Source organism: Daphnia pulicaria, chromosome 4, assembly GCF_021234035.1.
Source record: "Daphnia pulicaria isolate SC F1-1A chromosome 4, SC_F0-13Bv2, whole genome shotgun sequence".
NCBI lineage: Eukaryota > Metazoa > Arthropoda > Branchiopoda > Diplostraca > Daphniidae > Daphnia > Daphnia pulicaria.
In genome coordinates this window covers 20,877,252-20,892,892 of record NC_060916.1, presented here as the reverse complement: position 1 = coordinate 20,892,892, position 15,641 = coordinate 20,877,252, and the positions used below count along the sequence as shown (strand labels likewise).

At 38.8% G+C, this 15,641-nt stretch overlaps 1 protein-coding gene and 2 long non-coding RNA genes across 10 annotated transcripts; 1 reads left to right on the top strand and 2 right to left on the bottom strand.

Moving 5' to 3' along the window:
• Positions 1-732: 732 nt before the first annotated feature.
• On the bottom strand, positions 733-3,907 carry LOC124337589 (mannosyl-oligosaccharide glucosidase-like). The gene is given in 6 exon segments (XM_046791634.1): positions 733-922; positions 989-2,874; positions 2,948-3,125; positions 3,185-3,537; positions 3,597-3,680; positions 3,782-3,907. Coding segments are annotated over 5 exon segments (2,541 nt in total). The 5' UTR covers positions 3,663-3,680; positions 3,782-3,907; the 3' UTR covers positions 733-864.
• Positions 3,908-6,262: 2,355 nt separating this feature from the next.
• LOC124337621 lies at positions 6,263-8,460 on the top strand. Of its 7 annotated transcripts, none has more exons than XR_006917446.1 (8): positions 6,263-6,527; positions 6,624-6,731; positions 6,793-6,895; positions 6,959-7,101; positions 7,167-7,289; positions 7,435-7,656; positions 7,717-7,855; positions 8,079-8,460. It is a non-coding gene; the product is annotated as an uncharacterized LOC124337621 (long non-coding RNA). The 7 variants fall into 7 exon arrangements; XR_006917445.1 differs by having other exon boundaries at positions 6,264-6,477; XR_006917441.1 differs by having other exon boundaries at positions 6,276-6,731; positions 6,959-7,097.
• A 4,551-nt stretch (positions 8,461-13,011) lies between these two features.
• LOC124338453 lies at positions 13,012-14,816 on the bottom strand. Of its 2 annotated transcripts, none has more exons than XR_006917845.1 (4): positions 14,587-14,816; positions 14,408-14,490; positions 13,551-13,794; positions 13,012-13,486 (listed from the first exon to the last, which is right to left on the bottom strand). It is a non-coding gene; the product is annotated as an uncharacterized LOC124338453 (long non-coding RNA). The 2 variants fall into 2 exon arrangements; XR_006917846.1 differs by having other exon boundaries at positions 14,566-14,587.
• Between the last annotated feature and the right edge of the window lie 825 nt (positions 14,817-15,641).

The following is a 15,641-nucleotide window of genomic DNA, read 5'->3' as shown; positions in this document are numbered from 1 at the left end:
TCAGTTTAGACGACGAAGACACTAGTCAGTCAGAAATTACTAGTTTTGAAGTGAGCGAGATGTCTCTTAACCAGTATTCAATAAATTGCGAAAGTGACGAGAAGATCTCGAAAAACAAGTCTGAAATATACCGACGGTTGGAGATTAATAAGAACGTTTTTACGACGGACCCTAATGATACGTCTGCGACTGCTGCATCGACCTCTCGTTTCGATAACCTTATCTTCAACGGCTCTGCATCGGTCCCAACAAGTTCGTTTATGATTTCGGATCAGTACATTAATGATGAGGTTGAGACTGTCAAAATTGTGAACAGTCCCGTTTGTCAAGAAGAAATGGGTGACGAGTTGCTAGTTGAATTCGAGACGATAGACTTGGCAGCAGCATCACCTGTAATTGCAACTGAAAACAGATGCGATAATTGGCCATCGGTAAGATCAGCGGCTTCAGGATTGTGTTAGCGACCGATTCGTCACTTACAAGGTTTTTATTGTGTAATAGGCAGTCGATCAGCGGAAGAGGCGTTGCGTCCTGGCAGTAGTCATAGCATCAGTAGCAGGAGTTACAATTGTAATTGTAATCATAGGTACGTCTTCCAGTTCTAATTTTGCAATTTATTATTTCGCTCTCACGTTTGGCGCTTACTTATTTCAAATTATTGTTTTCTTTATAGTGCTACTTACGTTCAATCTCCACCGTTAATTGGTTGTTGAACAAGAATTTCGTGAATCGTATCACTTCACCTTTGTATTCAAATACACACAGTTTATTACTTTGGAATTGTGCCCTTTACATTGTTTTATCCCTTATTCCTTAAAAAAATTAAAGAAATTTATAAAAATCTACTGTTGCAGACGATTTTTCTTAGGCGTAAGTTTCCGACATCAGTAATAAGACCAGTGTAGACCACCCAGTAAAAGGCCTTTAAAAAGAAAAAAAAGTTAGAGTACTTGAAGCAAAATTTTATTTGAATTTTAAAAGTACTAACCTGCAGCCCTGTCCAGCACCACTGGCGTCGTTGTATTGCTCCCATATGTAGCCGGTTCTCTTATATTCTCGAAAAATATTGGCAATTAGGTTTTCACGTAGTTCATTATACAGCAAAGTTGCACGAGTTTGATGTGGTCCTTCTACTGTGGAGTAGTGGTGCAGCGCACGGACAACCAGATAATTCACATTGATCCAAATCGGACCACGCCAGTATGGGGGATCGTGCTCGGTGTTACGCTTGTTGTATAGCGGGGACGTTTTCGACAAACTTCGGAGTCCATATTTAGTCCAGAGTAGGTTAGGACTCCGCAAGTCAAGTAGGAGTTGTCCTAGTTGAGGTGAATCCGGTTGGAGAATTTCTATAATCAGAGGGAAGAGATTGACGTATCCGAAGGTATCATCAACGTAGCGCAACGTAGGTTCTTCCAAAACCACTCGAATTTTGTCAGGTTTAGGCTGACCAGGATTGCTTTTAGGGCGCCGGAGTGTGACGTTGGACGAATGCAGGCCAAAATCAGCGTAACGCTTGGCTGTCGGAGACCAGTGCTGCGCATTCAGCAATTTGTTATCCGACAAGAAAACGAAAGCCTCGTGATATTTTCGACCGTCTCGACCAATAATATCAGCAATGGAAGCCATTACTTTGGCCGCGAGCGTAATCCAGCAACGCAAATCAAGGTGACGTTCATCTGGAGTTGGATGTGAAGCTCTAGGATAATCATCTAGTCCAGATGATAAGGATTTTGGGTTAAGTTCCCGGACAGATGCAGTGTCTCGACCTCTCCAGTAGTAACTTCCGGGTTCCGGGCCATGCAAACTAGTGTTGAACCAATTGTACCAGGACACCAGGCGAGGCCACATGTCATTTAGTTGCTCCAGCTCTAGCGTGCTTATATCCCGTACTGGACGATTCTTGAACATAGCATCTAATACTAAGAAAAAAGTTGGCGGATTTCCTTGATTGTTTCTTTGCACCACGAATTCGTCAGGGACTCGAGCCCTTGCCTCCGAACCTAGAATTTGCTCACGAGGGATCCAGCCTTCGACGTTCATCAAATCGAACCAGTGTGCCATGATATCAAATTATATTTCCCGGTCCCATTGACTGATGATTAAGTTGTGAAATCCTTCGTCCCAGAGAAATCCTCGTGGGAAGAAGCTGCGAGATGGGACGGCTGTGTAGAGTGGGGCATTCCAGTATGGCACGGGTTCTTTATTATGAACAGATTGCACTTTTGAGCTGCCGTAGAAATAACCGATACCTCCGATGAGATTACTCATGGCTGACACAGCAAAGTCTTGTTCCTCATCACTAAAACCTTTCTTTTGAAGGTGAAATTTGCTTTCAAACTGGTTTCGAAATTCTTTGCGATGTTTTTGAAGAAGAGTGTCGTACGTTTCTCCTCTTAACATAGTCTCACGTTCAGCAAAGCTATTGGATTCGTAGACTACTTCCAGTTGAAGAGGCAGCTTTCCTGTAACTTGATGAACGACAAAATTGGGTTGTTTTAGCGTGTCTTCTTTAGGGAATAGAACTCCGGCCAGACTAATGTGGCGTTCCTTGGTCCTTTTGTCTTCCATCAGTCTTAATCCAGATTGTAGAGCATCTTTGACTAGATTTGGGCTAGCAACAGTGGTGCTAAGAAAGGCGGTATGGACGATTGAGTTCTGGTCGCTGTGATGAAAACTGACTCGGAAGTCTCCAAGCCTCTCAGTGTGCCCATGAACTGCAGATAGACCAAGGAATTTGGCAGATTGATTGGTATCTATTCCCGACATATCCATATTATCTATCATTCTGATGGGTTGAAGCAATCCCTTTCCATTATCATCCAAAGTTAAATAAAAGAAGAGTGTAACTTGTTGTCCCACTAATTCTTTCATCTGTAAATAATTGGTAAAATAATTAATTTGGCTAAAGCAAAAAGTATATGTTATTTTTTTTTATTTAGCCCACCCTTGGCTCAACATGAATTCTTGCAGTCCAATCTCCTCCATGGTTACCTCCAAGTTTTGTTATAAATGAAGTTTCTAATTGAATAAACTTGTCTATAATAACTTGGACTCCAAAATTTCTTCCATCATGTTCCCTCCAACCGTACTGCTCCAGGTTGTCTCCCTGATCACACAGATGCCTATATTGAATTAATAATTAATAATAAAAAAGGCATAATATTTAAATTTTTGTTTTCACCTCAGGTTCAAATTACCAGCTGCTGCTATATCGGGCATAAACCACATCAGACCAGCAAGCAATGAGTGAGTGTCTCTTGATTTCATACCAAAGTATACTCCAGGTCTAAAGCTTCCCCAGTATCTTTCTGGAAAATCATGACTAGTTGGAAAAACAACCTTGTTTTCTGTCAACGGACTGTTAACTCGTGTTTCTAAGTAACCCTGATAGACAAACCAGGAAACAATACTTATAGCGACAACACCAACACCAGAATATAGGCTTCCAATTTTATGGTTTTTTTTTGTTGCCACATTAGATTTGGAAGAGGCTCCATTTTTACTATGAGGTGACTGATCAGACAATTTAAGTACCTTGAAAATAAATGTGATACAACACTGAACATTGATTAGATTTGTAAGTGATAACTTACTTTGGGTTTATTTTTTTTCACGTCTGATGCACCTGCAACATGCAGTTTTTTATTTCCTCCAGTCATTTTAATAATTAATAGTATCTAAAACACACGCACCAAACAAAAATGACTTTTCTTGGTTCATGGAAATTTTTCTGGTGTAAACAAGACGATAGTTGTTGTTTAGTGATTGGCGTTGTTACTTCGTTGTTCGTTCCCTTCCCACGGTTGCCTTCAGTTTTTGCCGGCGAATGGTTACTGTTTAGCCGAGGGTGAATACTGTCAATAGTGTCAACTGTCAACTGTCATTGTCAAATCTAATCTCTACAGTCTACAGACAAAGTAGAGATAGGCAGATGGCGCAAGGCGGCGGTAACTCCAACTTTTTTCAATGAATTTATTTGTTCTATTCAGTTAATCACTTACTCCAGCCAGTTTTACCAATTTATTTTATTGGTTATTTTAAATTTATTTACTTTCAGTTTATCGATAAAATGTATCATAGAGCTGCCTCTTTACTCTTTAATCTTTCTGCATTTAATAAAAAGACAAAAAGTAAGTTAGGCGAACTTCTTTTTCTGTTGAATAAAAAAAAAGAAAGGACGTTTACCTTTTGTTAAATTTGGTTGGAACTTGGAACCTGTCAAGTTTTTTGCCCTACTAAGACGCGCCATCCAAGCGATATCCCAGGTATGTACAACGGGATGTTGGCGTCCCTCATCCCATGTGGATGTTCAGGGTACGCTACCAGTATGTACATAAATGGATAAAAAATTAAGAAATTCTTTGATCCCAACAGTATATGAAAAACATGTACAATGGACATACCATCAAGTACATTCACTGAATGTACCGGAAGTATGTTTGGTGTACGTACAGTTCTCATCCAAAAAAGATGAAAGCTTGTGTATTAATATCTTTCTAATGCTGCGTCTACACTAGCCGTTTTACAGACAATTTACGGTCGTAATTCGGTGTCTTTATGTCTGTAAAAACTGCTAGTGTAGACGCACCTTAACGTATCTTCGATTAAATATACATCTTTTTACTTTTCTTCTTTTACCAGCAGCATAATTTATCCGTTAAGAACTTAACTTTCTTAAATAAACATGATAAATGAAAAAATAAACTTATTTTATTATTATAATTTACTTATTCCTAAGTTTATTTATTAGTAAACACGCTACGGACTTCTGTACGTAAATAAAAAAAAATGTGCTGCAACTGTTAATGTGTATGACAGTTATTAGTTTAAATAAATATATATTTTAAAATGGTCCCCTAATATCTTATATAAAAATCCAACTGTAAAGGCGTAAATCACCCTTTAAAAGTAGAAGAAGAACTTTTATATGTACGTTAAGATAAAACCTTACTAATGTGTGTTATGTTATGCCCTTTCTAAACAGTCGATTAAGTAACAAACTCCGTTAATAAAACTATGCTAGAATATATATAACTATTGTGGCGTAGCTGTATAGCACTAGCGTTCCACTCAGACGGTCCGGGTTCGATTCCCGAAATAGTCACAGCTTCTTTCCAAGTAAAATAAATTCTAAATGGGAAAGAGGAGAGAAAAGTATAGAAATAAGTATAGGTGGTGTAACCCTAAATTATTTATGTCAATTGGAATGATGATCCTAACAACAGACAATTTTGGACGTACTTTGGATATACCCCACAGTACGTCGAGGGGAAGGTAATTAGGATGTTCCCCGTACATCCATTGTATGTAAAATGGGATGTACCAGATCCCAAAATTTACATCCCATGGATATACCATGGACGTCCATGTCTTAGTAGGGTGACAGTTCTGATCGCGGGTGTAGTCTGGTAGTGGTAATCAAAAGATTCAAATTCAGTCCAATCAATTGTATATGTAAACCTCTGCCTACTCCCAAATACTTTTGAATACCGCACCACCCGCCACCCCACGTCGCACTTATTTGTTCTTACCTTTTAAATTGTGCCGCGCGCCTTGCGTCGCCAGGGGCGGCAGAGCCAAGAGGGAGGTCTTCAACGACTGCCGCAGTTAATTTGCGACATCACTAAGGTTTCACGTGTCATTTATAAATAGTAGTTCCCTGTTTGGTAAGTTCAAATTAAATTAATTACACGGCATGTCGATACCGAAAAGATCTCAACCTGGTCTCCGATGGCGCACCAGTACGTTCCTTACCACACGTTCCTTTATTTGGTTACATTTGTGGTTTTTCACTAGCGCAGTCGAATTTTAGCTGCGTGACGATAAAGAAAGTCTAAAACCTAAATCTCAATAACTTATCTTTTATCCTGTCTCATGGTTTGTGATTCTTCTTACTGCATAAAAAGTCGACATCAAAAAGACAGTCTACCAGAACCGGAGCATCAATATTAAACTATTAAAGCTAAGAAGGTGTGCTTTAATAAGACTTCAGCACACCACCTGTGCCACTCGCCCACTCACACTGATTTGTAAATCATATTCATTCCATAGAACTTGTCAGGTCGATTCCGAATCTGGTACGGATTTTTCTTTTTTCAATAATGTAATACAATTTTGTTGTTTTAATCACTTTAGTCGTTAAGCTTAAGCTGCATTTTGTATTTCCAGTTCACAGTCGGACTTTTGCCGCTTGCAATTGCAGAGATGCCAGATGCAGACGTTTATAATTGCAAAAATGAAATGGCAATGTTGTGGCTTGCGTGTTATTTTCAAGATGGCTGCTGTCATTCGACGAGAATCGACAGCAACTGCAGATCCCCATATGCCCATACCCTCCATACCCCTGCATAGGAAAACTTTTGACAACCACTCAACACAACAATCCGCCATTTAGCGTTTTGGATTTAGGGTGTCAGAGGTGTCCAATAGATGACATAGGCGTCGTCGTTTTCATGTGATGGCGAAAAGTTGATGGTGAAAAGTTTTCCTATTTTTTTCCATGAAAATTACCGATGAATTCATCAGTTAATTCAAGTTCTTTTCTGTGAAACTTGTTTGTGATGTGATTTATTCCTTATGTGTGCTGGATCAAATTCAAAATTCCTCAATCTAACCTGTAGGAAGGAACGGGAAAAGAAACAGTAGCATACAAGTAGCCTACCATCACTACCACCAACTTTATTATTAAAAATCTTCATTCTGCTGAATGCATCATGTAGTTAATACAGGTAGTCAAAATTTTTTTAAATACTTGTTCCCAGACTTAGTTAATATTCGTCTAATTATCAGCAGTTTCTATTGATCTTGGTCACTACTCCAGAGTGACCCAACTGGTGTGAACATGTTTGTTTTTCTGAACATGTTTTTCAACAAACAATTCATTGACATACAAGTATTCTTCTTCTTTTGGTTTTAAACTGTAATTTGATGTCATAGATTGTATTTTCCCTCATAGGTAAAGCTATGAAAAATATCATATCATCTAGGCCATGGGTAATCTTCAGGTTTATTGCAGCAGCTTAATAGAAGAATATGAACAAATGCAGGGCACATACCAACATGTGTTGTATTTTTCTGAATGTTAAACACGAGTAGTAGGTAGCCATTAACTTTAGGTTATTATTGGATTAATGTTGGAATATTTATTGACATATTTCCTTTAGATTCAACATGACTAACTGTTTGATGCTAAAGTTAGTTGGAACTCAACTCACTGTATGTACAGATAACTGGTGTTGTTGCCTTTCAGTCACAGGCAGGAAAATTATTCTTTTCTTCAGAAAAATGTAAGTTTAATTTTACGTCTTGACCCCCCAACACTTTCTGTTAATATTATAGATTTTTATGTTGAAAGAGTTAAAAATTGTGAAAAGCTAACTAAAAACTTTGTGTGTTTATGCTCATTTGATTCATTTCGTGCCAACTGCCAAGCTAGTGAAAGCCGAAAGGCATGTCGAATTCAATCCAGCCGCTGCGTTCAGTCATTTGGAACAGGAATCTAATGGCTGTCAATAGGTGGCTGTGAATAAGTGGCTGAATGATGTCCACCAGGTAGCGCGAGTCGGCGAGTGTCTTCAGGGATGATTAGCGGCCATTTTGTTCCAAGACGCAGCAGGAGTTGGTTGTCACGTTTCTCACGATGAAAATTAAAAGGTATTTATTGTTAATTTCCTATTGTTATTGAATGTAAAATGTTGATGTGAAAATTTACAGGTGATGTAGCACGTAGAAACCAATTTGTCAAATCATTCAACTCAGACTTGGAAGTGCCTGTACATTTCCGAAATGGCGTGCCTCGTGCGTCTCGCTGCTTGTTCTTAGGCGTACGTCTTATCCCATGCAACAGAGAAAAGTAATTATTTTGATCAAATGTCTTGCTAAAGTACTATAGATTTAGTTATCCAGACTAGAGAGTTGACCGATTTGCTCTGCTTCAATAGAAAGTTTGAATCAGATATCAAAGTTATTCTGTTAGTCTGTTTAGTTTTCTGTTACTCTTTGTATTCTTTTGTTATAATGAGTATGCATGTGTACACAGTTGTGTTTCTCGAAAATAATTTTCTTTTATTAAACAGGTATAACTAACACTTCTTTAACGCTGGTGGTTACCTTGTTGCAGCCAAATGGTGAAAGGTGTGACGAAAACAGATTGAGCCTTTGTATGCAGCATGCGGTTGCAGCGTAATCCAGAAAGTAGCTGTGCTGTTGTAGCTGAGCTGTTCCATCTGGGTTCCTGACTTAAACATGTTTGTGTTTTCATCCATGCCATATGAAATTGCTCTGCCAGTGATATTTTGTGTTGCTGCGTTAAAAGTTTGATCTGTTGTTTTGAGTTTTCATTCAATCATGCAGTATACGACTGAGGCAACCTGACCAATGTCAGGTTTGAAACAGTCGAGAACTGCTAGATAAAACAAACTTTCTGCGCCAAACAAATAATAACTTGCATATAACTTGGAAAAATATAACAGGAAAAATGTATTATGTATGAGGATATTATAAAAATAAATTTTGTATGCAATAAAATATTCGAGTCAAATTGTTTCGCGATATATTTTTAAAAACTTACTGTAAGGGATATTTTTAAAATTTTTTTTTCAAAAACAAAAGTCTAGCAGAAATAATGCGTGTGGACTTTGATTTTTTAAGAAAAATGGTTGGACTTTGGACTTTGAATTTTAATGATGAAAAGAATTTATAAAAAAGGAAAGAGTTCAAATATTATTCAAATGTAAAAGATTTGAATTTTTATTAAGATCAATTGTTTGTAAGTTTACATAGCACTCAGAAATATTTTCTCACATCATGCAATCATCAGCAGGAGGAAAGGTACTTAAGGAGAAAATAGAAACTTGTAATTTATCAATCAATCTTGTATATTAGCAATCTTTCAAAACATACAGAGAAATACTTCAGAAATTCGGTGTATAGGTCGGAGCAGTGGTGACATAGTCGTGGAAATTGCAATAAATATGAACCTAAGTTTGGTAGTAGTTTGGAGCAGAGCAATACTTAAATTCGTCGATGTAGTAAACTAGGCAGCGTACGTAGTTGTGTAATAGGCGGCTTCTTCGGTGTAGTACTTGGGGGCTGCGGTGTTGTAGCTAGGTGTAGCGTAGGTCGTGGTGTAGTAGATTGGAGCATCAGTGTAGTATTTCTGTTCAACGTAGCATGAAAGAGCAGCTTTTGTGTACCAAGTCGGGACTGCGTAATACTTGGCCACCTCAGTTGTGGTTGTGTAGATCGGGGTAGATTAGTACTTTGCCGCTTCGGTGTGGTAATCAGCGGGAGCCTTGGTGTAACAGCTGGGAAAAGAGTAGCATTTAAGAAAATCGGTGCAATAAGTAGCTGAGAACAGAGTAATGCTTAGAAGCCTCGGTGTAGTAGGATAGGCAGTATAGGTAGCCACGTAGTACTCCGTCGCCTAGATTGTGTAGTAACTAAGGGTAGAGTAATACTTCAGGGCATCAGTGTAGTGGCTCGGGGTAGCGTAAGTTGTGGTATAAAACTCCGGTGCTTTGATGGTGTAGTACTTGAAGACATCGGTGCAGGAACTGGTTGTTACGTTAGTTGTGTAGGAAGGCGACGGCGTTGCGGTTTGGTTTCCGCCATACCAAGGAGAAATCGCTACACCAGCAGTCGACCCAGCCATCAACGATACAACACCCAACAGGAGCACGACGCCATAGTTGACTAAACAGTAAATAAATTGAAGCATTAATATTAAATCTTAACAGGCATATTAACAAATAGAAAAAAATATAATTGATACAAAACTCAATGTAAAAATAAGAATAATTACCCATAATTGCGAATCGGTTACACGATGAGGAAAGCAGCTGGTGACAGATAGGGCACTGCAGTTCGGTCACTCCTTTTTTTGACGACTCCTTTTACGCACAGTAATACTTCGGTACGTAGGTGTAGTAGCTCGGGGAAGCGCAGGTTGTAGTGTAGTACTTGACCTAGTACTTGTTGGCGCTTCAATGTTGTAGTAATGCGGGGCCTCGGTGTAGTAGGCAGGGGCAGCATACATAGACGTGTAGAATTCCGTTGCCTTAATGATGTAATACTTGGGAGCCTCGGTGTAGTAAACTAGGCAGCATACGTTGTTGTAGGCGGCTTCTTCGATGTAGTACTTGGGGGCTGCGGTGTAGCGTAGGTCGTGGTGTAGTGAACTGGAGCATCAGTGTAGTATTTCTGTTCAACGTAGTAAGAAAGAGCAGCTTCTGTGCAGCAAGTCGGGACAGCGTAATACTTGGCCGCATCAGTTATGGTTGTGTAGATCGGGGCAGAGTAGTACTTTGCCACTTCGGAGTAGTAATCAGCGGGAGCCTCGGTGTAGCAGCTGGGAACAGAGTTGTATTTAGGAAAATCGGTGCAATAAGTAGATGAGAACAGAGTAATACTTAGGAGCCTCGGTGTAGTAGGATGAGGCAACATGCGTAGTCATGCTCCTTGCTTGCTTAGTGGTGTAGTAATTCGGGGCAGAGCAATACTTCAGGGCGTCAGTGTAGTGGCTCGGGGTAGCGTAAGTTGTGCTATTAAAGTCCGGCGCTTTAGTGGTGTAGTACTTGAAGACCTCGGTGCAGTAACTGGTCGTTGCGTTGCTTTTGGGTAATAAGGCGGCGTCGTTGCGGTTTGATATCCACCATACCAAGAAGACATCGGTACACCAGTGGTCGACCCAGCCATCAATGATTCAACACACAACAACAGCACTACGCCATAGTTTGCTAGACAATTATAAATTTAAACATAAATATTACATAATAACAGGCATACATAAAGATTAAAGAAGGATTGATACCAAACTCTATGTAAAAGACAGAATATTTACCCATGGATGCGAACTGACAATACGGTGAAGATGGCAGATGGTGAAAGATAGTGCGCTGTAGTTGTTGACGTGTCGGAGATGCTCCTTCGACTGATTTACCTTCGCCTTTTCTCTCTCCTTTTATACGATTTTTTTATCACCCTCACCTCTTAAGCCTTGCGGTTATTGTAGCTGCTTGAAAATGATGAAACACGTCCCGTTCTCACCCAACCTCTACACCACTGCATGACACAATTTATGTAATGATCTCCGTGACCTTCGAATGTGAAGGACAGGCGGACTGCTTTTTCCTTTTGCAGGTTGAAGTTTCTGGGGATGGGTCTACAACAACCAATATCAAAATGAATACCAAATGGTTTATGTAACACATCCCGTTCTCACCCAACCTCTACACCACTGCATGACAAGTTTTACGTGCCTTTCCTTCTGTAGGTTTACGTTGCTGGGGATTGGAATGGGTCTACAACTCAACAACCAATATAAAAATTAATACCAAATGATTATGGCTTAAAACTCACTCTATACCAATTGAAATTAACAATGGTTCCTAAACTTTTCAGAAAGGTTTTCTACCTTATTAGACTACATCATCTTGAATTATTACCACAGTAATAAAAAGAAACCTTGCAAATAGAAATTCCTTGGTTTTGGATGGTTTTGAAAGACAGCTTGCAAATTTGCAATATGGATTGGGCCATTTTATCTGTTGGTCACGAGCACTCTGCAAATCAGTGCCCACAAAAACTTCAAAAGTTGCCTGAAATTTAGTCAAGAATGCAAGATCATTAGCTAAATGTTATATTATTTATTTATTAAAATAGAGTTTAACCGTTGAAAGTTTAGCCAAGCCACTTTTAAGAATCAATACCAACAATATCGATGTGCAACAGGCACAATCTCTTTAAAAAATCGCATTCACTAATCTTGTAAAGATCTAGCCAAATTCTCTTAGCTAGCCTCTAATATATTTAGCGTTCAACTAAAGATTATACAAAGCAATACAAACCGGGACGAGCCATAGTACGGGTAATGCTGTAACATTGTAGCTTTCTGATAAATTTTTTGATGTACTATAAAATGCAATTTGTGTTAAAATCTCGAATAAGCACATCCAAGTTCGACCTGACAAATCACGAAATGAAACCTGAATGTCCATGATTAAAATTATCACGCCACTTCACAGCACACCTTCTTACCATTATTGGTGCTGTTTTCTACCAATTGGTTAGCGACCGCGATCGACAGATAGGATGTTCCTCACCAAATCTATAAAAATTAGACAGTATTTTTTAAAAAAAGAAAAGAAAAATACCATATGACCTTCTTATTTTCCACCAGTTGACATCTATTTCTGCGGCCCCCTATCCTCATGGTTATTTTGTACCTGAAAACCATTAATGATTTAGTACGTGGTATCAGTTGACCCGAATAAATTTCTCTTGGTCCTCTTATTAGGGCTTCCCTGATAGATAATTTAAAAGCAGTCTACAATCAACACGAGCAAACAAGACAAAATATTTTGAGAGTAGCGACAGAACTTAACCACAGGAGTTTGACTCACGTTTTTTTTCAGCTGTGATGGCCTCTGCTTCTTGGACGATTTCCGAATCCATTAGCTTCATCTGACTGAAGAAGATTTAGACGTTCAGTTCTTCAAAGAGCACTTCCATTTTGGCAATGCTCGACGTCATACAGCGTACCAGTGTGGAAAACTGTTCTACCATAACCAACAATGGTATTAGCGATTCGACATTCAACTAAGAATGAATTTAGCGGTACTCACCCCGCTATTTACATCGTCGTTCTTTGCTTCTCCGTTCTTTTCTTCTTCTTGATCAAGGCGTTGCTGGTCTTGATGATCGCGTGCATGGTGGAGACGATCAACACACATAACACAGCTTCTGTCAAACCAACACGAATCATTAGCAGTTGACAAGACGGGTACCATTCAGAAATGTCTACCTTTACGGTGCTATAAACTCTCGAGTCTGCTGATTCAAGAGAATCAGTTTTTGAGTAATAGTACTAACTAAGAGTTTGTACCGGACGGTCTGTTTAATAAATAATGTTATAGCCTATAAATATGCTTGTTAATCAAGTTGTTACCCATGTATATTTAATTAATTAATAACAATTTATAAAATAAAAATATTATATGGTTTGTTGTACTTGTTTTATTTATTAAACAAACCGTCCGGTACAAGCTGCAGCCGGTCAAGCAGGGGGAGACACTGCCCGACTGACTCGACCAGGGAGATTACCCGGCCATGGTTAAGAGAAACCGGAAAAAGAGCGAAGAGAGCTGAGGAGCAGTTATTATGAGAGCAGTGTATCATAGTAGGCTTCCGGCTTAGACTCATGACCCTCTAACAGATTTCATCGAGTCATGCGCCTTGCAAGTCCCCGTTCGACCAAACATCTCTCTTCCTCCTGGTTGTCGCAGCGAGTGAGTGACCACCGGCGGGCGTTGGTTAGTGGTTATTTAGGGAAACGGGGCCACTGAAGAAGGGAGCCCAGATATGCACTTGTAAATTGTCTAAATCTACATGATTTATTGACGAGTCTTGAATCTTCGCAAACTCTCCTCAGTGTTACCAATGGATCGAGTCTATGGAACGATTGGAACGGCGGCAAACGATTAAACTGAAAAAAAAAAAGAATAGATTTTAATTAAAAGTCAATAACTAAACAAAACATCAAGCATTACCTAAACGCCGGTACAGGTAGCAAAAGACGACAACTCGGCAAAATGCAGCCGATAAAATAAGACCGACAGCCATCAGGAAACATTGACCATTTTACCAACACTGCATGGACACCAGCATAGGCAAATGACACATTAAAGTATGATGTTCAACTGCAAGACTGCACAAGCTCCATTTCAGCACATCTCTCAACTGGAAAATGACTGCAAAACCAGTAAACCACTGTACACCAAACTGACCATGAACCTACAAAGTAAAAGAACATTTATAAACCAATAACATTATGCAATCCCTCTGAATTACTATAACAAATATTACAAAGCAATCAACAGCTGGCAATTTTTAAAAATGTAGTTCAAACCAATAGAAACTAAACCATGTTAACCCATTTCCATTGTAAACTTAATTGAAAATTCTACAACAGAGAGGCAAAGGATAGTTTATGTGATGACCCTCTTGTTATCAAATAGTTAAATCTGTAGCCTTATAGTAAAAGAGACTTGATCAACACAATAAGTTTAATTGTTTTGAAGTTCTGCATGTGACAAAATGCAACAAGGAAAGTCCAGGCTTCACCTGAGTCCTACTTGAGAGAAAATCAATTACCATCAAGAAAGGATGTGACAGAATTCCTCGGAAAGACTTTTAGAAAAGTTACAAAGGAGCTAAGCAAGCTTTTCCAACATTATAATAAAATGAAGTTCAATCAGTTTAAACCAATGGAAATTAAATCATGTAAACCACATTCCCATTGTACACTAAACAGAAAACTCTGCAACAGAGAAGTAAAGTAAATAACTCATGTCATCAATTAACTATTTCTGTAGCCTGATGGTTACAACTTGATCAACATAATTACTTTGATTGTTCTGAAGTTTTCCGTGTGACGAAACAAATTTCAGCAATGAAGAAAGCCCAGACTTAACCTGGCTGTTAATCTGACTGAAAAAAAAATCAATTACTATCGTTCAACAAAGTCTCATGTGACATTACAAAATGACAAAAGTAATGTGAGACCATGCAATTCCTAAGGATTACTTTATAATTATTCCAAAGGAATCTGAAGATAGAAAGCTTTCCCAATATTAAAAACAATTCAGTTCAAACCAATGGACTTGCAGTTAAAAACTTGATCACTATAATTAAATCGCTTTATTTTGGAAAGATCTAGGCATCTCGCCAAAATTTTCTAAGCTAGTCTCTAAACATTAGGCATTCAGCAGAAGATTTCACATGAACTGGTACATAAACTGGTTTGCATAGAAAAACACGTTCTTCAAACCTGGACGACCGACGATGGTCCATGATTCAGAGGATCTGCATAATAATATTGAAAATAACACGCAAGCCACAACATTGCCATTTCAGTTTTGCAATTATAAACGTCTGCATCTGGCATCTCTGCAATTGCAAGCGGCAAAAGTCCGACTGTGAACTGGAAATACAAAATGCAGCTTAAGCTTAACGACTAAAGTGATTAAAACAACAAAATTGTATTACATTATTGAAAAAAGAAAAATCCGTACCAGATTCGGAATCGACCTGACAAGTTCTATGGAATGTATATGATTTACAAATCACGGAGCTGAAGTGGTGTGAGTGGGTGAGTGGCACAGGTGGTGTGCTGAAGTCTTATTAAGCACACCTTCTTAGCTTTAATAGTTTAATATTGATGCTACGGTTCCGGTAGACTGTCTTTTTGATGTCGACTTTTTATGCAGTAAGAAGAATCACAAACCATGAGACAGGATAAAAGATAAGTTATTGATATTCGGGTATTAGACTTTCTTTATCGTCATGCAGCTAAAACAATCAAATTTCCTCCGTGTGCCAAATAACCTGTACACAACCCCTACGGGAAATTATAGGATGCTTACGCAAGCCACGATGCACTTGAAGAAATATTCAAGAGCTAGTAAATCCCACATTAATCCCTAAAATTCCATTTCGCTGTACACAAGTTGTTCACACAGCAATTAATCCATGTGTGACAACCGTCCAGTAAACAACTAAGGAAGTACTCAACTATTTGACTGTCTTCAAATCAAACCAGGTATTCGCGATCCCCGTGAAATTTGAGGTCGTTTTCATGT